The 24,967-nt window shown below is 35.2% G+C and overlaps 1 protein-coding gene across 5 annotated transcripts in view; it reads left to right on the plus strand.

Moving 5' to 3' along the window:
• Positions 1–24,967, plus strand: part of NBEA (neurobeachin) — a 975,192-nt gene that overhangs the window by 194,717 nt on the left and 755,508 nt on the right. For all 5 annotated transcript variants that reach the window (XM_070409180.1, XM_070409183.1, XM_070409179.1 and 2 more), the window contains 6 exons: positions 10,724–10,876; positions 11,546–11,714; positions 19,802–19,881; positions 20,799–20,861; positions 20,954–21,051; positions 22,674–22,766. In XM_070409180.1, coding sequence (XP_070265281.1) covers positions 10,724–10,876; positions 11,546–11,714; positions 19,802–19,881; positions 20,799–20,861; positions 20,954–21,051; positions 22,674–22,766 — 656 coding nt within the window. The remainder of the gene's footprint in view (positions 1–10,723; positions 10,877–11,545; positions 11,715–19,801; positions 19,882–20,798; positions 20,862–20,953; positions 21,052–22,673; positions 22,767–24,967) is intronic.

The following is a 24,967-nucleotide window of genomic DNA, read 5'->3' on the forward strand; positions in this document are numbered from 1 at the left end:
GGAACCTGCAACCAAGATATGTGCCCTTGACTGGAATCAAACCCGGGACCCTTAGGTCCACCGGCCTATGCTCTATTCCAGTGATGGCGAACCTCTGACACGCGAACTCATTTTTTTGGTTGATTTTTCTTTGCTAAATGGCATTTAAATATATAAAATAAATATCAAAAATATAAGTCTTTGTTTTACTATGGTTGCAAATATCAAAAAATTTCTATATGTGACACGGCACCAGAGTTAAGTTAGGGTTTTTCAAAATGCTGACAGGCCAAGCTCAAAAGGTTCGCCATCACTGCTCTATACACTGAGCAAAACTGGCTAGGGCTAAAGTGAGCATTTGTTTTACACTAAAACTTAGCTTAAAATTAGAAATATTGTGAAAATACTTAAAATAAAATAAATAGACTTCAGTACTTTCTCTTTCTCGGAATTAATGCCCTTAATATTATACTGTCAATTTAGTGGGTAAAAATATTTTCTTGCCCTAACCGGTTTGGTTCAGTGAATAGAGCGTCGGCCTGCAGACTCAAGGGTCCCAGGTTCGATTCTGGTCAAGGGCATGTACGTTGGCTGCGGGCACATCCCCAGTAGGGGGCGTGCAAGAGGCAGCTGATTGATGTTTCTAACTCTCTATCCCTCTCCCTTCCTCTCTGTAAAAAATCAATAAAATATATTTTTTAAAAAATATTTTCTTGTGGTTTTTATTTGCATTTTTTTATTTTGAATAATATTGGATATATATGTGTATATATATGTGTGTGTAACATATATATATATATATTTTATTGTATGTTCATTGTTTCTCTTCTGCGAAGTGCTTATTTATGCCTTTGCCAATTTTCTGTATTACCTTCAATACCCCTACTCCTAGGCAGTCTGTAATCTACTTTTTGTCTCTGTGATCTATGTCTTCTAGATATTTCTTCTAAGTGGAATCATATAGTAGTTGTCCTTTTGTAAATGGCTTATTTCACTAAGCATAATGTTTACAAGATTCATTGTTGTAGCATATATCAGAACTTCATTCCTTTTTATGACTTAACAATATTCCATCGTATGTATTTATTGCATTTTCTTTATTCATCTTTCAATGGATATTTGTATTGTTTCTATCTTTTGGCTATTATAAATAATGCTGCCATGAATGGTCATATACAAATTTGTGTGTAGACATATGTTTTTATTTCTCTTGGGATGAAGAAAAATCAATTATCTTACCTATAAGTTGATTTTCAGGGTCCTATTTTATATTTATTTAAGAAATTGACAGACTGTTTTCCAACGTAGCTCTACCATTTTATATTCTTATAAGCTATTGTATTATTTTTTATTCTAGCCGTCTTAGTAGGTGTAAAATGGCATATTAGTTTTTATTTACCTTTCTTTGATATCTAATGATAAGCATCTCTTTATGTGCATGTTGCCTATTTATACATATTTTTGAGAAATGTCTATTTAGAACTTTTGCAAATTTTAAATGATTCAAGTTATGTCTTTTTTATTATTGAGTTGTAGGAGTTTTTATTCTATATACTAATTCTTAATTAGATGTATGATTCCCAAAGGTAGTGTTCCATTCTGTAGGTCACTTTGTATTATCATTTGCATTTCTCTAATAACAAATTAAGTTTAGCATCCTATATAATAAAACCCTAATATGCAAATTGACCAAATGGCAGAATGACTGGCAGAACGACCAGTCTCTATGACACGCACTGCCTCCCCGAGAGGGAGGTTATTGTCAGAGGCAATCAGGGGCATGGCCAGCCAGTGGGTAGCTCCAGGCCACTAGCCAAGGTGGGTGCCAGCAGGGGCCCCCCAATTTCTCTGCCCGCAGGTTGCCCCACAGATGGCCCTGATCGCTGGTCAGGTCTAGGGACCCTACCCTATATATTGGGAGCAGTCTCTTAGATTTAAAAATTAAAACCTGACAAGCCTACTCTAACACTAAAAAAACAGGGTGATGCAGCGATGACATGCATTGACTCTGGCTTGCACATTTTGTGGTCAGCCCTGACTCTGACACTTATAACTGTGTGACAAAGCCAATTACTCAACTTCTCTCTGCTTCAGTTTTCCACCCATAAGATGGGGAAAATGGTACGACTGCCTCAGAAGGATCATGTTACGTACTATTTTTTATAATCAGGGCAAAAAAAAATGTAGCTGCCATAAAACAGCAAGATGCCTTTCACCTGTATGAAAAGTATGGTCACTGGTGCATGCAGCATCCTGGATTGCGAGAGGGATATCCGACTGCCAGTTTAGGCCCAACATCCCCCGAGGGGTCCTGATTGCAAGAAGGCACAGGCCGGGCTGAGGGACACCACCCGCCCCCCCACCGTGCATGAATTTCATGCACCAGGCCTCTAGTTTTTATATATTTATTGTCTTTTTGGTTATATTCTTGCATTAAAACCTGCAGTGTTTGCCCTTTTTCATTTGGATTGTCTATCATTTTCTTATTAAGTTGTGGAACTTCTGTATATATCCCGGATATGACTCCTTTGTTGAATATGTATTGCAAATATCTCTTCCTTTGTGGCTTGCCTTTTCACTCTCTTAATGGTATTTTTTAATGAACAAAAGTCCTTAACTTTAATATATGTAAAGTTTTCATTTTCTTTTATGATTAACCCATTTTGGATTCTTATATATGCCAAAGCCATAAGACTCAAAATTATGTTTTACTTTTCACATTTAGATTTATAGTCAACCTCCAGTTGCATTTTGTATATGGTATAAAGTATAAAGGGCAAAATTTATTTCTCTCTCTCTCTCTCTCTCTCTCTCTCTCCCTGTCTCTCCATGTATATATATGTAAATAAATAACTGGGTGACCATGTGTACATTAGGTCATTTCCAAAATCTTACTATTGTGTGTCTTTTTTCTTATCTTTGATCCAGTACAACATTATCTTGATACCTCATAGTGTGCCATCTAGTTTTATTGTTCTTCAAAATTGCCTTGGCTATTCTTGTGTCTCTGCATGAGCATATACATCGGCTTTTCAATTTTCACACACACAAAAAAATTTCCTAGGATTTTTATTGTATTATGTTGATTTTTATATTGAATCTTTCAATTCATACACTTCTTATATCATTCTGTTTATTTAGGTCTCTTGATTTCTGTGTAGAAAAAATTTTGCTGGATTTTTTCCTAAACAGTTGAGGTTTTATAAATTTTCTTTTTTTTAAAAAAATTTGTCATTGGTACGTAGAAATACAGTTGGTGTTTATATTGATCTTTTATATACTGATCTTGCTATTCTTCTATTAAACCTAGTAATTTGTAGATTTTTTTAAAAAATTCTGTTAAAAATTATATATCTGAGAATGACAATTTTTTTGTTTCTAATAGTTTTTATGCCCCCCCCCCCCCCTTGACTACCTGTACTATCTAAGTCATTCAGTATAGTGTCAAGTAGAGGTTGTAATGGTGGGCTTTCCTAACTTATTTCAGATTTCATGGGCAAAGATTTCAATAATTTTCCACTAAGTAAGATATAGGCTATAAGTTACATTTTGTTGATTTTTAAAAATCAAATTAAGAAACTATTTCAAATTTGCTAAGAGTTTTCTTTATCGAAAACAGGTATTGAATTTTATCAATTGCTTTTTCTGCATTATTTGAGATAGTTATAATGTTTCTACATTTTTTTATTAGTTTAGTTAATTACATTGATTTTCAAATGTGAAACCATTCTTATATTCCTGGAATCCTGTCTAGTCTTAAATTCATTTCCATTCCAAACAGTTTTCATCTCTTTACTTCCCTTAAAATGGCTGTGTCACCAGTAGGCTTCATATTCTTACTTTATGATTCTCAGTCTACATCTAACTTGACCTTTTAATAATATTTCAGTTTAACATTCTTTCCTTGAAATGCTTTCTTCAATTGTATTTTGTGACAGTATCCTTTGATTCTTCTTACCTCCTTGGACTTTTTTATTCTCTCCTTGTAGTTCCTCCCCTTGTTTCTAAATTCTAAAGATTGTAGTATCTTATTATCAAATCCTGGAAACCTTTTTACTTTTCTGTTTACATTTAATTGAGTTTACCATTCCCTTAACTTTCATTATCCTGTAAATACTACATATTCTCAAACATATATCTCAAACCACAATCTTTCCTTTGACTGCTAATCTCTCATATTCAGCTTCAGATGGATGTCTAATAAGCTTCATAAATATAAATTATCCAAACTTACTTTTTATTTTCCTTCTAACCTTTAATCCTTCAGTCTTCTCTTAGATAACAATAACACCATTCAACAAGTACTTCAGACCAAAAATGTTAATCCTTTTTTTAAGAGCATTTTCTTTTCTTTTTAAAAAAATATATTATTTTTATTGTTATTGATTTCAGAGCAGAGGAGAGAGGGAGAGATAGAAACGTCAATGATGAGAATCAATGATTGGCTGACTTCTGTACGCCCCCTACTGGGCATTGAGCCTGCAACCCGGGCATGTGCCCTTGACCAGAATCGAACTTGGGAACTTTCAGTCTGCAGGCTGATGCTCTATCCACTGAGCAATGTTAATCCTTTTTTTTTTTTTTAATATGTTTTATTGATTTTCTACAGAGAGGAAGGGAGAGGGATAGAAAGTTAGAAACATCGATGAGAGAGAAACACTGATCAGCCGCCTCCTGCACGCCCCCCACTGGGGATGTGCCCGCAACCAAGGTACATGCCCTTGACCGGAATCAAACCTGGGACCTTTCAGTCCACAGGCTGATGCTCTATCCACTGAGCCAAACCGGTTCTGGCTGTTAATCCTTTTTGGCTCTACTTTTTCACACAGTAAATTTGTACTCTCAGCAAATTGTATTGTTTAGTATCAAAACATAGCCCGAATCAATAACTACTTTATACTTACTATTCTACACCTTTCTATATCAATATGCAAAGCGTATATAAAAGCGTAATATGCAAATAGATCGAATGGCTGAACGACTGGTCGCTATGATGTGTACTGACCACAAGGGGGCAGACACTCAAAACTGGAGCTGCTGGCCAACCTCTTGGTCCCTCCCCCCAGCTGGCAGGCTCTTATTGCCCGATGGGGAACAGGGACCGGGGTGGGTGGCAGCAGTTGTGGGCATCATCAGGCCAAGGCGAGTGCAAGGAATTGGGGCCCTGATCACCCTGCCAGTCGCCCCAAATATAGGCGACCAGTGTTGGCGGCAGGGGGTGGGGCCGGCTGCTGGCAACCTGGGAAGATTGGCCCTCATCACAGGCCAGGCCTAGGGACCCTACACATGCAAGAATTTCGTGTGCCAGGCCTCTAGTACATTGATATTATCTTAGTTCAAATTGCCATCTTTCACCATTGGTTGCCCATAGTCCATTTTTCACTTGCAATCAGACTAAAATTTGCCAGATCTTACAAGTCTATCCTTTTTATAGTAAATTCACAAATTTCTTACTTCTGATAACATATATTTAACATTCTCCTTTTTCCCATTGCTTTTGTAGTCACATGAGAGGCCTTGATATTCATCACATTTAGACTGTTTCATGAAAAACTTTTAATGTATTTTGCTTTATTTTGCCAGAATATGAATGTTCTTGAATCTATTATTACTGAATAATAGGTAATAAAGAGGCCTTTTAGCCTTTCTTGTAAAAACTAAAATGGTAGCCATGTGCCCATCACAGCACTTTTGCATTCCCTCCCTGTCCCTCCCCCATCACTTTAGATCATTCTTTCCATAGATACACACATGGTTTGATTATACACTTCATTCAAGATTTTGCTTCTGACACCTTATTAGAAAAGGCTTCCATGATCACTCTAAATAGAATAGTAACCCTTCCCTGACCATCAGTATCTGTCTACCCTACTAATTTTTACAGTACCATTCTGATATTTTTTAAAAATTGTTTATTTTCTAGCTCCTTTCACTAGAATGTAGTTTTCAGATTCATGAAAATATATATTTTCCTCACCTTATTGCTGTGTTTTCAGCACCTAAAAGAGTGTCTGACAATAGATATTTGTTGAATAAATGAAATGCACATACATGCTTCTTTGATTACCTAAAAAGAACATGCTTTCTCGGATGATTGTTTTTATTTATTTATTTATTTAAAATGTATATTGTTTTTTATTGATTTCAGAGAGAGGAAGGGAGAGGGAGAGAGAAATAGAAACATCAGTGATGAGAGAGAATCATTGATTGGTTGCCTCCTGCACACCCCGGACTGAGCATCAAATCTGCAACCCAGGCATGTTCCTTTTATGGGAATTGAACCCAAGACCCTTCAGTCTGTAGGCCTACGCTCTATCCACTGAGCCAAACTGGCTAGGGCTATACTGTTTTATTTTTAAATCATCGGCTGCCAGGTGAATAGTATTTGTACTAATAAAAGGGTAATATGCTAATTAGACTGGATAGACCGGACGTCTTTTGGACATCCTTCTGGACAAAGCCATGGTGGCGGGGCCGAGGCAGAGGCAGTTAGGGGCAATTAGGCAAGCAGGCAGAGCGGTTAGGGGCAATCAGGCTGGCATGGGAGAGCAGTTAGGGGTTATCAGGCCGGCAAGGGAGCAGTTAGGGGCATCAGGCAGGCAAGCAGAGGCGATTAGGGGCGATCAGGCAGGCAGGCTGAGGGGTTAGGGGCAATCAGGCAGGCAGGCAGAGGGGTTAGAGGCAATCAGGCAGGCAGGCAGAGGGGTTGCGGTGATCCAGCAGGCAGGCAGGTGAGCGGTTAGGAGCCAGCGGTCCCAGATTGTGAGAGGGATGTCCTACTGCCGTCAGTCAAACATCCCCCGAGGGGTCCCGGATTGGAGAGGGTGCAGGCTTGGCTGAGGGACCCCCCTGACCCCTGTGCATGAATTTCGTGCACTGGGCCTCTAGTACATAATAAAGATTCCATTTCTATTTTATCATCAACTGATAACAAGTTAATGATTAACTGTCTTACCTTTATCTCCTTGTCTGGAAAGGTATTACGTTATTATCAAGGAAGATAGTCTAGAATCTGTAAGATATCAAAGAAGGTATTCTGATGAGACGCCTTGATATTCATTACATTTAGACTGTTTCATGAAAAACTTTTAATGTATTTTGTTTTATTTTGCCAAAATATGAATGTTCTTGAACCTATTATTACTGAATAAGAATGGAATATATTACATAAGCTGTGTGAAATTATAACAAGTGAAGGAGCTGGCTGAAGCTTTAAATATCCACTAATCTCTTATTTAATTGTATTCTCCTATCCATTAATAGTATTTTAGAATTTGAAAGTATTATATTCTTTTCATTAAAGTTCCTTTAAAATGAGAGCCCGATTCTTGTTGTTTTGTTTTTACTCAAATATTTGTTTTTGTCCCCCTGTCTCTTGTAATCACTCAGCTATTTGTTAGAACCATTTACTTTATCTTCTTAAAACATTATCATGTAAAGTTAAGCTTTAAGGCTTGTTTTGAATTTTATAGGATTACTAGAGGCCCAGTGCACCAGTGCACCAGTGGGATCCCTCAGCATGGCCTGTGGGGATCCCTTGTAGGTAACTCTCTGTCTCTTTTTTGCAGCCCTTATGGTTTTATCTTTGTTGTTAAAGATTTCCATAGTAATTATGATGTGTCTTGGTGTGGGTCTTTTTGGCTTCATCTTGTTTGGGACTCTCTGTGCTTATGAGACATTTTTCTTTCCCAAATCAGGGAAGTTTTCTGTCATTATTTCTTCAAATAGGTTTTCTAATCCATGCTCCTCGTCTTGTCCTTCTCACACCCTTATTATACAGGTGTTGCTTTGTTTCATGTTGTCCTATAGGTTTCTTACGCTCTCCTCCTGCTTTCCAATTTTTTTCTCCAATTGCTGTTCACATGGGGTGTATTTTTCTACCCGGTTTTCTAGCTCACTGATTTGCTCCTCCACTTCTTCTAATCTACTGTTGAAACCTTTCTATTGTGTTTTTTATTGTAGCTATATCATTCTTAATTTCCTCTTGATTCTTACTTATGTTGATTTTTCTCATTCAGCTGGTTTAACAACTTTATTACCCTTATTGTGAATTTTTCTCTGACTTGTTGCTTTCCTCTATTTCATTTAGTTCCTTTTCTGGTGCTTCATCTGTTAATTTCCTTTGGATGTTGTTTTCCTCGCCATTTTTGCTGTCTCTTTTTGCCCTGGGCTTCCTGTTTGGGGTCAAGGGGTTGAAGCCCCTAGTGGTTCAATGATTTTGAACTCCCTAGACCAAAGGCTGGGTCTGCCTGAGTTGCACACCTGCATTGTCTCTACTCTTAATTGTACCCCCTTCTCCCACGGTTCTGGTCCCTCAGTTATCCACTTCAGATTCTTGGGGTCGGTGGTGGCCATGCACAATTCCTCTGGTGTATGACTCCCTGTGATGCCCCAGAGCCCTCTGGCATGCAATTCACTGAGCGGCCCAGCATCCAAGACAGAATGGTGCCCTAGGACCCTCTGGCAGCACACATGCAGCATGGTCCTGTGATCTGTGGCTGGGCACAGCAGGTTGCACCAGCAGCTCTGATCTGGGCTAGGGAAGGCATGCCCGAGATGACAGCTCTATCTGTGTCTGGGGCTGAGCACATGCCTACTGACAGCTGTCTGTGCTGGGGTGGGGACGCACTGGTCTTTGGCTCTGTACTGGAACCAGTGATGGAGCCGGGCGAGGGGTACCCCTGGCTTACACTTACAGTGCATACCTGAAGCATAGGCTCCTGGGATACTGGGTTTGGGTTTCTGCGAGGAGGCACAGCTTGGGAGGTCTGTCTTAGGACCTGCCAAGCTATACTGCGCTGTTCACTACTGGGGTACGGTGGTCGTTCCACACAGGTTATGGCTAGCAAGTGAATCAGTGTACAAGTCTGTTAGTGGTGTTGGAGGCCCATCTGGGTGTTGGTGTGGCTGCACTTTTGGCCTCCGTTGCTCTCCTCTTCAAGATGGCCTGTGCTCCCTGCTAAAGAAGTGCCGGCCTGGGAGTGCCCACGGCAGTAGCAGGGGTTCCCCATCTAGGATAGTCCAAACTGCCAGTCCCCTGGCCTCCTGTGATAGATCTAACTGTCCCTTACTCCTTCACTAACACACCATAAACATCCATACATGCTTCTCTCGCTCCTTTAGTTACTCACACTCTCTCCCTCCCTGCTGTCCTGTCGGCCCCCATCTTTTTCTCTTCACTACTCTTCATTGTCTCCTACCCTGATTGATATATTGTTGTTGACTACTTGCATATTGTAATCATTTGAGTTTGTTGATTTCTTATGGAGAAGTATGAAAATGCATGGCATGCTTAAATCAAATTTATTGAGTTGTGCTTGTTACAAGCATGATGAATGTAGGTAATATTATACCTTAATAATCCTATACTGATAGTTTGACTTTAATCAGTGGATAATAGAGATAAAGGTGTAATATGACCTGTGCTTTAGGGTTGAGTGGTAGGTGATTTTACTACGTTGGGGAGGCTGGTGATACTACAAACATGATCACTAGATGAAGAAGAAGTAATTTGTGTAGGTAGATAGATTGACATTTGAGTTCTTATTATTAGCTTTTTTTGAACACCTTTTCCTCTATAATATTTTCTACTGAAATTATACTCTAGGATAGCATTTTCAATTAAACTATAATATAAGTTTGATTATGCATAAAATTTTCCAGTAAAAAATAACTGGTGAAGTTAACTTTAATAATATATTTTATTTAATCTAGTATACTCAAAATATTTCCACTTCAACATATAATCAATATGAAAAAGAGTAATTGGTATTTTGCATTATTTCTTCATTCTAACTCTTCAAAGTCCAGGATGTACATAATTATGGGACATTTCACTTTGGACTAGACACATTTCAAGGGCTTAGTAATGACATATGACTAGTGGCTACTCTATTGGACAGTGAAGCTTTAAGGTTTGATTTGAATTTTGGAAAATCTATCATTTATCTAAATACCATTGGTTACAGGTTATGTATTGGTGATGGCAGTTGAAAATTCTTGATGGGAGAGCTCAGCAAAGAGATTTGTTATATGAAGCTGTGGAAGCCTAAAATATCTAGGGATAGTATATTTATTCAGAAGAAAGTTCCAAATAAATAATCTTCAGTAGTTTCCATGTTTTAAGTAAAGGACACTTAGGAGTAATCTGAGGCTCATGAATGCCAAAGGAGGACAGTATTTTCAAGCAAATACTATGGATAGGTCAAGAAATTTTATGCTGTGCTTGGTGCAGCTCATTTGTAACTTTGAAGAAAGGTTTCAGTAGAATGGTAACATCAGTTTATTTTCCCTGTGTGTTGGAGTTAGCAAAAGCAGTTCTCTTTACTAATAACTCTTTTTGTATGTATATGTATTATCATGATATTAATTTTTTAAACTTTGTGTTTTTTAAATTTTTCCCCCATCAATTTCTACAAAAAAGGAATAAAACAATTTATTATTCATAACATATTTTATTTATTTAGCTTGAATTAAGTGGTATTTTTAAAACAGATATTTACCTATATCTGCTGTTATCCTAGAAAGAGCTTCAGATAACAAACTATCATTCAGGGAATTATCTTAAAATTCTAAGTTTCCAAATAAAATTTAAATATCAAAAGAAATTTAAAGTGTTTTAATTTTGTATTTAAAGTATTAGTGATAGCATATGAAAAATTAGTATGTGTTTATGTTAAGTCAACAGTTTTATACTTTGGTATTATGCATAGTTTTAGTTTGAATTTCTGTTTTCTTTCTTCAGTCCTCACGAGTTCATATAACTAGAGCTGTCCTAGAGCAATTTTTATCCTTTGCAAAATACCTTGATGGATTATCTCATGGAGCACCTTTGCTGAAGCAGCTTTGTGATCATATTTTATTCAACCCAGCCATCTGGATACATACACCTGCAAAGGTATAAATTTATTCTCATTTATTTTATTTTATTTTATTTTATTATTTTATTTATTTTATTTTATTTTATTTATTTTATTTTATTTTATTTTATTGTAATGTTATAAGTAACTAGAGGCCCAATGCATGAAATTTGTGCACTCTACGACAAATTTTTGATTTTGAGCTGCCTTTTGCAATTTTCAAATCTTCCACATAACTTTTTGTAAATAATGTTTAAATTCTGACTTTTATTACAGTTTATTATGTTCATTATAGTGCTAATCTCAACCCTGAAGTTTGTTCACTATTTCAACAAGGCGTTTGACTTGTCTTTTCTCTATTTACGTGGTTAGACTTCGCATATTGTGGCAATGGGTTACGATATTTTGAAGTTACATCAGACTTTTAAGATATATGACAATAATATGTACTTTTTGCAAATATGACATAACTATCTGATATTCTGTGCTTTTGAGCTGCTGAATTGTACTTTGATTTATGCTTTCATCTAATTGACTTTTTAAACAATTTGATAATCCTAAGTATTTATTTTTAACCTCATAATATATGCTACTTGCTAGGCCTTTACTAATTTTCATTTAAATTAGAATATAGTGGATATGTATAATATAAACACTTCAAACTTTAAAAATTTATTTTAATGGTCTGTTAATATTTTGTGAATTAGGTTCAGCTTTCTCTATACACTTATTTGTCTGCTGAATTTATTGGAACTGCTACCATTTATACTACCATACGCAGAGTAGGAACAGTGTTACAGCTAATGCACACATTAAAATATTACTACTGGGTCATTAATCCTGCTGACAGTAGTGGCATTACACCTAAAGGATTAGGTAAGTATAATCCTTATCTGTACATTACACTGTACTATGATTGGTCTATGTTCTGAGTACTGTTATAGTTAACAGATATGCTTGGTTATGAAAATATCACTCAACTTTTGTCTTTCTTATATAGTAAACTGCTATATTGAACATTTTTTTTGGTCAAGAAGTTTATATTTCTGCAATATTAAACTATTTTTAGAAAAAGGACAGGTAAAATAAATAATATTCTATCTTGTATCCTATATACTTATTGTGATTAAGGAAATATATTCATAATATTAAAAACAGATGAATGATATTGGTCATGACCCATGAATTCTGATATTCTTTCAACATTTTGAAATTGTTTACTTTCTTTATATTTGTTTCCCAACTTCACAGTTTCTTACAAGAATAGTAGAAGCTAATTATTCACTGCAATGGGTTGTTTAAAGTATACTGACAATTATTTTCTAATTATATAAAAATACATACTTATCATAGAAAAATAATAATATAAAAGAAAAATTATTCATAACCCAAACCTCAGGAATTAACTTACAAGTTTGGTGTGTGTTCTTCCACTATTTCTCATTGAATAAATTTGAGAAATATTTAAACTCTTAAAGAATGAAGGTTTTCTTGATTTTTGCATGTTTTTGTTTTCTTAGCTCTGCATAGTATTCTAAGAGGATATGCCATTTACCTATTTCTAAAGTTTTGATTCTATAAGTAATCAAATCTACAGATAATTCAGTGATTGATTTCATTGTACATTATTACTTACCTCTACCTTTGATTTGTTTAGAATTTCTGAGAAAGGGTCTCATAATAAATATTGTCAGTTTTTTTCAGAAATATTATACCAGTTTACAATTTCACCAGTAGTATGTTAGAGTGCTTTTCTCAGCATATTCATAATAGCATTGCAAATTCATCATTTTATAAAAAATTTTTGATAGGGCAAAATAGCATTTCACTATTTTAATATTCATTTATCAGCTTGCTTTTATGTCTTTTATTGATGGGACTCTAAAAATTGTGATATTTGCACTCAGATATATTATTCTATCTTTATGTCTTTTTCTATTTTTTTACAACTCAATAATACCTAAAATCTACCGAATGTTCACAATGAGTTGGATTCTGTGCTAAGCTTTTTGCATGTTAATTTTTAAATAGTTTATATGTAATATATTCTATATACGTATTTACACATGCACATAGTACTATATCTAAATATAACTATTTTATAAATATCACATTTTGTAGATGGGGGAAAAAGTTAGAGAACTAAAATTTGAATCATGTTTATCTGACTTAGAGCACTTATTCTTAAACACTACCTCTGATAGAGTTTTCTTTAATTAGGAAAATCATATATTCACACATTTCTGCTTAAAATAAATAATTTCAAATTTATGGAATATTTGTAATAATTGGACAGGAAACCATATTTCCTAATATCTTACATTTTACCACATAGACTATCATTCTATACTTTTATGTAAATGTAAACACATACATATGCATATTTTTTAATCATTTGAGAATAAATTGTATGTACGATGCCCTGTTACCCCTAAATACTCTACTGTTTATTTCCTAAAACATAAGGGCTTCACTTATATAACCAAAGGCAACCATAAAATCAGGTAATTGACATTAAAACAATACTGTAATCTAATCCAGATATCCAATTGAAATTAATTCAGTTATCCCAATAATATCCTTTCTAGGGGAAAAAAGGAATCATTTCCCCCTTCTGATTCCCAATGGAGGTTATTTTATTGCTCTTAGTTGCCTTGGTGTTTTAATATTCTTTGATATGGAATAGTTTGTTTAGCATTTCCTTGATATTTTTGACTAATACAATCAAATTAAGTTTTAGAATGTCCCTTAATTTGCATCTCTTTGATACCTTCTCATGAAGATTTAGGATTTCAGTTTTGGAAATAATTACATAGAAATCATATTAGTTCTTTCTCATTGTATCATATCAAGGGGCACATGATGTTGAGTTGTCTTATTGCTACTGGTATTAATTTTGATCATTTGATTATGGTGGTTTCTACCAGGGTTCTCTTTTTAAAAACTTTATTGAACTTATTGGGGTAACATTGGTTAATAAAATTATATAGGTTTCAGGTTTACAATTCTATAATACATCTGTATATTGTAATGTGTGTTCACCACCCTAATTCAAGTATCCTTCCATCACCCTTTATTCCCCCTTTACCCTCTTCTAACCTTCTGTCCCCTTTTCCCTCTGGTAATCACTGGGAAAAAAATCATACTGTTTTTTGAGTTTTGTTGTTGTTGTTGTTGCTTAATCCCTTCACTATTTCAACCATCCCTGCAACTCCACTTCCCTCTGACAGCTGTCAGTCTGTTATCTGTATTTATGAGTCTGTTTCTGTTTTGTTAGTTTCTTAATTATAAAATTACTTCTTTCTCTTTTGTAATAAGTATTTCATGGGAAAATACATTGAGATATGTAAATATCCTGCTTTTTATACAAACTCCCTGATTCATCCATAACTCTTGTCAGAATTGATTTTTACTATGAATGCTGCCAAGTAGCAATATTTTTTAACATTTATTTCTTTGAATTCTACTGTAGAAATAACTAATTTTTCTACTCTATTTATTTATTTGCTCATTTTTAATATTAGTATACATTTTTCAAAGTTTCCTATTTTATTTAGTATGTTGTATCAATAGTTGGTAGGCTTTCTCAGGGAAGGGCCAGACAGTAATTATTTTAGGTGTAGGGAACCTTAATGTTTCTGTTGCTAATAGTTTAGTTTGCTACTGTTTTGCAAAACAGCCCCCCCCCAAAAAAAAACCCAAACCCAAAACAATATTTATAGTATGTAAATGAATGGGTATGGTTTGGTTCATGAAACTTTAAAAAAATCTGCCTTGATGTAACCCAAAGACTATCCCCTCAGTTGCATGATCATTTATTTTTATTTTCAAGTTGTCTCAGATTTTGCCAGTAGGAGACCCTTCACATGAGTTCTTGGGTTTTTATGGCTGATGTCCATTTTTTTTTTTGGTACTTCCTTGCCTTCTGGTATAAGATGACCTTTGTTTATCTTATACTTTTCTCATCCCAGTCCTGGATTCACCCATTTCTTCAAGGAGCCCTAGATTGTTTTGGTAAATATAGTTTTTAGAAACCAGAATTTCAGTGTTAAATGTGCTTGTTGTATTTATTCTTCTTTGGTGTCATTGGCTTCTGGGCATTTTTAGTGAAAAGGATGCAGAAATATAAATACATGCATTCATCCAAACTGATCTAACTATATTAAAAACTGTGAGTTCATACCTTCATTTCTAGCCCAAAACTATGTGGTTCAATATAACCTCAAACATATTATATTTTAACTTTCTTCCTTTAATAGTGAGAAATCTTACTCCCAGTATCTTTAATATATTTGTATTAGAGGCCTGATGCATGAAAATAATTTGTGCAGTTGGCGGGGGGCGAGGGGGTCCCTCAGCCCAGTCTGCGCTCTCTTGTAGTCCAGGAACCCTCAGGGGATGTCCACCTGCCAGCTTAGGCCCCCTCCACGGGGGATCTGGCCTAAACTGGCAGTCAGACATCCCTCTGGTAGCCTGGGAGCCCTTGGGGGATGTCCACCTGACAGTTGAGGCCCACTCCCTGGAGGATTGGGCCTAAGCTGGCAGTTAGACATCCCTCTGGCAGGGGGGAGCGGGCTTAAGCTACAGTCGGACATCCTTAGCACTGCCACGGAGGCAGGAGAGGCTCCTGCCACCACTGCTGCGCTCAAAGCCATCAGCCCAGCTTGTGGCTGAGCGGAGCTCCCCCTGTGGGAGCGCACTGACCACCAGGGGGTAGCTCCTGTGTTGAGCGTCTGCCCCTTGGTGGTCAGTGTGCGTTATAGCAACTGGTCGTTCCCGGTCGTTCCACTGTTTGGGTCAATTTGCATATTACCCTTTTATTATATAAGATTATTATGTAGGATATTTGCATATTCTACATTATGAAACCAGTGTTCTGACACCTACACCATCACTTTCTCAGCATTGACATGCCACTTGGCTCTGACCCTCCTTCCACAACTTTAACTCTGGATGATCCTTACTGCCTCCTTGACCTCCATTGTTTCTTTGCCACTGCATACCACTGACCTCTATTGTTTCCTGCCTTGCCCTGAAGATGTTGCCTCCTGGTCCATGCCAACCTCTTGTGTCTCCTTGGCCTCTGCTACCTTCTGGACTCTTAGGCTCTGCTGGCACTGGCCACAGAAAAGAGAAACCAAATATACATATATATATATATACATACACATATATATATACACACATACATATACACATACATATACATATACATATACATATACATATATATCCTATATAATAAAAGCCTAATATGCAAATTGTCCCCTCGGGCAGTTGTTCGACTGGGAGACCTGGAGTTCGACTGCTCGCTAGGGGGCAGCGCAGCACTGGCAGCAGGCGGCAGTGGAGGTGCTGCCAGCCCTAATGGGCCCCAATGAGAGTGGAACTGTGGCAGGATGGTGGACCAGGTGAGTGGGCGGCACCAGGCCAAGGCCGGTGCAAGCGGGGTCCCAATTGCCCCACTGATCGCTCTGCAGACAGCGACTATCAGTGGTGGTGGGGGATGGGGCTGCCACCCGGCTCCCAGGCACTGAGGGAGCCGGGTGGCACCCCAGCCTGATAGATTGCCCTGCCGGTGGGATAGTGGAGCAGGTGAGGGGGCAGCACCAGGCCAAGGCGGGATGCCAGGCGGGGCTGCAAGTCTGGGGGGCGCAAGCTGGGGCTGTGAAGCTGGAGGCGCGAGCTGGGGCCCAATCTCCACAGGCCACTCCGAGGGACCCCACCCATGCACAAATTCATGTACCGGGCCTCGTGTGTGTGTGTGTGTGTGTGTGTGTGTGTGTGTGTGTATTCTTTATTGTTGAAAGTATTACATAGGTCCTCCTTTTGAGAAGAGATATTTTTTCTTTTTTTTTTCCTTTTTTTTCTTTATTGATTAAGGTATTACATATGTGTCCTTATCCCCCCCACTGCCACCCACCCCCCATTTTTTTATTTTAAAAAAATATATTTTTATTGATTTTTAGAGAGAGAGGAAGGAAGGGAGAGGGAGAAACATCGATGTGAGGGGAAAAACATTACGCTGCCTCCTGCAACCTGCACATATGCCCTGACTGGGAATCAAACCAGCAACCTTTTGGTGCATGTGATGATGCTCAACCAACTGAGCCAGGATGAACATGTCTTTTTCTTTATGCTTTAATTTATTTTTTCAAACTGTAGTTTTGTTAATCAATTGTTTTAAACAATTGTTGCTGTTAATCCTCACCTGAGGATATTTGTTCCACTAATTTTTAGAGAGAGTGGAAGGGAAGTGAGTGGGAGAGAGGGAGAGAGAAACCTCAATTTGAGAGAGACACATCGATTGGTTGCTTCCTGAACCACCCCAACTGGGGCCATGGATAGAACCTGCAATCCAGGTACATGTCCTTGACTGGGGATCAGACCCATGACCCTCAGGTGCACAAGCCTATATTCTAACCACTGAGCAATGCTGGTATTATATGTGTAAATATAAAATGAACATCTTTTCTAATCCATCTGAAATTTTGTTACTTAGTGTTATGTGAAATTCTGACTTGAAACTTTTATTTTATCAATACTCTTTTAAACTAAAATGCTTTAAGGACACAGTAAATATACTTTGTCCTTCATTAGCTTTTTTATTGAACTTTTTGTGAAGTATAATCTTTTTTGCTTTGATTCTGATTAGCACTTTTGTTTCTTAAATTGTTATTTTATATGGTTCACTGTAAAAACATTTATATTATAAATATCATAGAAATACATGAACTTGGTAGCAAATGAAAAAATAGAAAGTTTTATGAATAAAAAATAATATTCTCCCAAGGAGCCAAGATTATCAGCCTTACATATGCTTTTGCCATATTTTTTCCTGCTCATGTATATACATAGGTGTTTCAAGTTATAAGTGTTTTTAATACATTATAAACACAAAGTGGTATTATATGTGTAAATATAAAGTGAACCTTATATAAGTAACACTAAACTTAAGAAATATAACATTATCCTAAGCCTGTTTGAAAGTGCACACACCTTTCTCCCCTTTCCAGCCCAGAGATTACCCCATCTTTAATTTTATGTTTATTGTGCTTTTACTTTACTTGAGTACTTTTTATGTTTTACTATGCTTGACTCCTTTGCTATTTATGTCTGTATTCCTAAAGGATTGCTTAGCTTCTGTGTTTTACATGAATAGTATCATTTATCATTTGTTTTGTCATTCAGTTTTATATTTGTAAGATAAATTTATTTGTATTTTATTTTGTAAAATTAGTTCATATTATTCACATACACAAAATTTATACATACCTATATATTTCTATGCAATCTGCTCTTTACATTGTGTAATGTATGACAGTAGTAAATAATTACATATAACATTTACTGAGTACTTACAATTAAAATGGACCAGGCACTATTCTAATGTCTTTACATATGTTGATCTATTTAATTCTCATAAAATATCCTATGACATAAGCACTATTATTACCCTCATCTTAATAAAAATATTCATGTATTAAGGTAATATAAAACTTGTCCAACTTCATTAGATAATGGCAAATTTATAAATAAAACTAAGATAATTTTACTAAGATACTGGTATATTCTACTGGGATGGAATGGGAAATGTGATCAGAGGTAGGGCGAGGATTCTGTTATTCTGGTGCCACAGCCAATGTTTAAATATTCAGGGAGTTTATAAACTGGTACTTAACCATTGCTACCTTGAACTTGAAATCAATCATGTTGGGAATATTTATATAACAGAAATAGAAATCTGCAAATTACCTAAATTAGGACCTCACTCTCCACTTTGTACAGTTCTTTCCCTGCACTCAACTGGTTAATGGGTTTCCCTGCCAGGCTGCTCTCAATGTTTAGTTTCTTCACCTAAAAAGTGGTTATACAATAGGTGTTCATTTTATAATAATTCATTAAATTGTACATTTATATCTTCTGTATAAGTGCTATTTTTTCACAGTGAAAAATATTTTTTTAAGAATACGTAATACCAAGAGTTGATAGGAAGGATAGGGTACTTTGTACTATTGGCAAAGTGGGGCAAAGATGTAGAAGGCAGTCTTGGAAAATGGGGAAGATATTTCTTTCTCAAGAATAAAAAGAGTGGATTATTTGAATGGTAATTTGCTTTCAGATATAATAATCTACATGTTAATTTTTCTGAATAAATAAGAAATGTTAAAAATGACACATAAAGGGATTGTTGTTTTAAAACTTACAGAAGGGCTATATAAATCCTGGTTACATTAAGAAAAGTTTGATGTTTAAGGACTATCATGGTTCTAGCTACCTACCTTAAAGATATAATTTAATTTTTGTATATTATATATATTACATGTGCTTATTGTATATTCTCATTTTTTAGTAATTAAATATTTGCAGTTAATTAATTTGAAATTTAGATATTATGATGTAATTAATATATATGTATCATTTTCATTTATTGACTCACAAGCATTTATTGAGAGTCCACTATAATATGTATTTGGTATATACAGGTGACAGAAGAAAAGACCTGCAAACAAATAATTACAATAGAGTGTTGCTTTTTCTATGTTTTGTTTTTTTAATGAAGACCAGTTTTAGGATGGAAGAAGTATTGGGAAACCTTGGATTTGAAGGGGAAAAGGGAACCAACCTATTAAGTTAATAGAAGTGGGAAAAAATATATGTGTAACCACTTGATGATTATACATTTATCTATGTATAGTAATGTAATTTTTAAAAAGTAATTCTTTCCCTCAAATCTGACATTTAGTGAGGAATTTGAAATTGCTAAAACTCTGAAAAATTGATGTTTAGATTCTCTGATATAATTGAGATTATGCAGCATTAGTAGTAATAAGTATTATAATTATAACAAATATAACTATTAAAGAATTCCATACTATCCTAACATTATTGCATTAAGCTTATTTAATATCATGACATTTTTTCCTGTTTTTCTTTTTTTTTTCCTTTTTGTCTTATTTCAGATGGTCCGCGGCCATCACAAAAAGAAATTATATCACTACGGGCATTTATGCTACTTTTTCTGAAACAGCTAATACTAAAGGTAAAATAATTTTATGTAATTCAGAATTACAATATATTAGGTGAAAAGGAATTTTTGGTATAGTTTAAAATCATCGTAAAATTAGCACAAAAAATTCATGGGTTGCTTTCAAAATTTTATAAATCTTAGTATTAACTTTTGTTGAATTTTACTTTTTGTTAACTACTCTTTGAGATCCTCTATATTAAGGGTTATAGCACAAAGGCAAGGAACATGTGAATATGAAACAAGACTAAAGATTTTATTCCAGAAAATTGTTTGTCCTCTTTTAATAAGGCTTAGATTAATGTATTTTATCAAAGTAGGATTTTTAAAAGATTAATATTTTTAAAATGGAAAATAAAGATAAAATTCTCAGTACTGTGAAGTTTTATAGTAATTTGCATTATTTTTGAATTTTATTTAATTTTTAGTGATTTCATAATGGAAGGGAGAGGGAGAGATAGAAACATCAATGATGAGAGAGAATCATTGATTGGCTGCCTCCTGCATGCCCCCCCCCCCCCCCCCCCCCCAGATATGTGCCCTGACTAGGAATGGAACTTGACTTCCTGGTTTATAGGTCGATAGTCAACCACTGAGCCACACTGGCAGGGGCAGTAATTTGCATTATTTTAAGAAAAGAGTATATGTTTAAAAATAGTGATTATTGATACAATAACATGATCAAAACATACTAACTCTTTGTAGGGAATGTCAATCAAATAGTAACAACTTTAGAGAATAGATATAAATTTCTAAATATTTATTTATTTAAACTGAAGTAATATAGTCTCTTGATTATGAAGTGTCTAGATATTTTAACTAAAACATTACTTCTTTTAAGTTTTTTAAAATTTCTTTAAAAATGCTCAATTTGATGCCTTTAATTAAAGTTTTAATTTTAGATTTAACTTAATACTGTTTTTAAACATTAGGATCGAGGGGTCAAAGAAGATGAACTTCAGAGTATATTAAATTACCTACTTACAATGCATGAGGTAGGACATGGTAGGGGTCTTCTATTTTAATTATTTTATTCAAAGCATAGCATAAAGTTTTAACTAAAGAAATTTTGGTTATTCTTATGCAGGATGAAAATATTCATGATGTGTTACAGTTACTAGTGGCTTTAATGTCAGAACATCCAGCCTCAATGATACCAGCATTTGATCAAAGAAATGGAATAAGGTATGAGAATAATATTAGTATTTTAATAGACTTTAATTGAGTACAGTTGTGCTTTCTAGAATGGACCCTATTCTATGAACTTTTGAATAAATATAGCAGTCTTACTCATTAAAAGGAAATAAATGGAGGAAGCTGCTATATAACCTCCAAAACTTAACTGATGAGGTGTATAGAAAATGGATCTCAGGTCTCAAGAAGAGTAATTAAATCATTACTATACTGGAGAGTATTATTCTAAGAAATAAGCCAGTCAGAGAAAGACAAGTATCACATGATGTCACTTATATGTAGAATCTAATGAACAAAAATAAACTGATGAACAAAATAGATCCAGAGACATAGAACCACGAAACAGACTGTGGAATCTCAGATGGAAGGGGGTGGAGGGACAGAAAGAGATTAACCAAAGAACTATCTATATATATAAAAGCCTAAGTGACCATTCAACTGTTCAACCGGTAGCTATGATGCTCACTGACCACCAGGGGGCATGTGCTCCGACCGATAGGTTAGCTTGCTGCTGGGGTCTGGCCAATAGGGACAGGGCAAGACGGGCCAGACACGCCCTGGAGCCCTCTCTCAGTCCCTCCCCACCCGGCCAACCTACCGTGGTCCCTCCCCAGTTAGCTGGCCCTGATGGGCCCAATCAGGACTGGGTGACATGGGCCGGACACACCCTGGAGCCCTCCCATGGTCCCTCCCTGGCCCCAATCGTGCACCGGTAGAGTCCCTCAGCCTGGCCTGTGCCCTCTCACAAGCTGTGACCCCTCAGGGGATGTCCGCAGGCCAGGTCGAGGGACCCCACTGGTGCAAGGATGCACAGGGCCTCTAGTATGCATATATGCATAACCCATGGACACAGACCATAGTGCAGTGAAGGCCTGGGAGTGGGTGAGGGGTTCAGTGGGTGGAATTAAGGCGACATCTGTAATACAACAATAAAGATAAATTTTAAAAAATAAAGATATTTCAAGAAGTGGGAAGAGCAACTTGTTTTTTGCAGGAAAATGAGAGTATGGTATAATTCAGCCAAAGAGAGCACAAGAAAATTAATGGGTTTAGGATCAAGAGCTAGAATAATGGCCAGGATTGGAAGGTCCATAGAATGCTAAATTTAGATTTTGTTTTGTTGTTGATGAAAATTAACGAATTTTTAATGGGGAACTTATTTGCTCAGATTTCCATTTTGTAAAATATAGTCAACTGTGTGGAAAAAAGTTGGAGAGGGACAAAATTGTAGTGAGATCATTAGAGCAATTATTTTATTCATCAGGGTTAGGGATGATGAGTTAGGGCAATGGCAGTGCAATGGCAATAATATAGATGAAAAATGTTTTAGAGCAAGAGGACAAAGTAAAGGACTTTGAAGATTAACTTTATTTATGAAGATTGTAAAGTAATTATGTAAACAAGTGAGACATAATTCTTTGTTAATATATTTTTGAAGGTCAAGTTTAAATAAAAATTAATAAAATGTGCTAATTTTTTCTTTTTTCCAAGAATTTGAAATCCTGAGTGGTATTTTATATTTTATGTATGTGTCGTTTAATTGTAAAGGATACAGTACTTATATTTTCAGTATTTGTACAAGTTTAAAAGATCATTGGTTTTTATATTTTTAGGGTAATCTACAAATTATTGGCTTCAAAAAGTGAAAGTATTTGGGTTCAAGCTCTGAAGGTTTTGGGATACTTTCTGAAGCATTTAGGTCACAAGTAAGTAGAAGTTTTTTATAATGAATTAATAGAAATGTCTACTGAAATTGCATTTTTACTCCTTTTGTATCTAATTTTACATGCAATCTGACTGGAATAATCTTACAATGGAAAATAGCTTCTTATGGTAAAAGTTGCAAAAATGTTTTATAAAACAATATTTATTAATAGTAGATTATAGAACAAAGATCACAATTTCAGTAACATAGTGTATTCCTATATGCTTGCTGAAAAATATTGTTCATTTTAAGGATAATAATAAAATATTTCATCAAATAAAGTAAAGCACATATGGATAAGATTTCAATGAAAATTTACTTGACACAGGGAATATCATGTATATTGAAATTTCCTTAGAGCTATTTCTTTGCTTACATGCTAAGTCAGATTTTATTATTTGTTACATTGGGCTTTACTGGCATTGGGCTTATTGATCAGTTTTGTGATTTAAAACTCCTAAAATACCTTTTTTCCCCAAAGTCCAGAAGTCAGCTACTTTAAAAGTCACCTTCTGGTATAAGTTTTTTTATACTGTTTTGACCACTGCATGATTACTCTTTTTTTAAATCCATTTTCTATGCAAATGAGCCACCCAAAATTAGTGCTTTTATTGAAATATTGCTACGTAGGATTCCTCTTAGAACCTTACTGTTGGCAGTTCTTTTTAGTGTTTAAATTTACCAAGAGTTTACTGATAACACTGATGAAAACTGCACAAAATCCAGGTAAAAGATATTATTTTCATTTTGGTATCAAAACAATAGTTAAGGATGGGAGAATAAAGATAGCAATGATATGAAGACTGATTCAGTGTAACCAGATAGTAGGAAAGAGTTACCCATTTATGAGGGAACAGTATATAGATTACTGAAAGTGAGAAACATATGTACTTTAATATTAAGAGAAAAGGGTTGTTTATTTAAAGAAATTGATTAGGAGATATTAATAAAAGATTCTAACCAAGATGCATCTCTTAAAACTTGTAAAGAAAGCACATTTAAAAATATAGAAATGTGAAAAAATTGCTATTGAGTACATAATTGTGATTAGAAATTTTACCATAAGTTAAAAAAATAAGAAATAAATGATTTGCTTCTGAGGAAGGACAACTACTAAACAGAATTTCAAGAAGTTGGAAGAAATGGTAGGATAACATGGAAGTATTGAACCACGAGCTTACATAACTTTGGGGAAAAATTAAAAGAAAAAAACTTTCACACAAATAAAAATGAAATCAGAAGAAGCTCAAGGAACATTAATTGTGTGGATAGCATACTAAGATACAGGGAAGATAAAATTGGAAACAGAGCAAATAATATGTATTAATAAGATTATACCAAGGATTACAGAGAAAATTATAGACGTAGAAAGCGCAGAAGTTCCAACAATAGCATAAATGGCATTTTCAAGTAAGAAAATTGGGACACTGGACTAAACAAATATATATAGCTGTAATTTAGTGAAATCCTAATACAAGATTTTGCCATCTGTACAAAAGGTCATACTGTTTATCAGGGAAAATTTCTTGAATGATCGGCACAAAAGTACACTATTGGATTTAAATGTAAGTAAAGAATACTTTGCAGTTTGCAAATAAGGAGAAAAAATATATTGAGTCTTGCCTTAACTTTTCTACAACAACCTTCAATACAAGTAACGTAAAGCACCAACCATAAGGTATTGAAATGAAGAAAATGTGAGACAAAGGATACTTGAAGTAAAAAGGGTGCTGACAAACAATTTTTAACTACAAGTAATTGTGTTTTCCTGAATAATACTTTAGGAAATTTTGGGGGCAGGAAATGAAGTCCAGCCAGTTAGGCAGACTACAGCTAAGGACTATTGGAGAGCAATGCATTAATTTAACAGTAAAACCAAGATTAAAACAAATGTTCGAATTAGAGTTGCAGACCAGAATTTACTTTTTATGTCATCTAATAATTTAGAAATGGTACAATTATAATAAATTGGGAAACGACTGAGGAAATATAGAAAGCGAAGAAGATCCAAAGAGTCAAATGATACCCATGTAAGCTGACAAATGAAATAGTAGAAATATAGACTATTGGCTAAATTTGATGACAGAAGAGAGGAAAAATTAAGAATAAATACGATTATCATTGCTTATATTAGGAAAATACACTTTGTAAACATATAGAGGACGTCTGATTCCTTTATAGTGACAAAGATAAGCAGTTCAA

The sequence above is a fragment of the Myotis yumanensis genome, unplaced genomic scaffold, assembly GCF_028538775.1.
Source record: "Myotis yumanensis isolate MYYU_CA2020_CCGP unplaced genomic scaffold, mMyoYum1.0.hap1 SCAF_3, whole genome shotgun sequence".
Lineage (NCBI taxonomy): Eukaryota > Metazoa > Chordata > Mammalia > Chiroptera > Vespertilionidae > Myotis > Myotis yumanensis.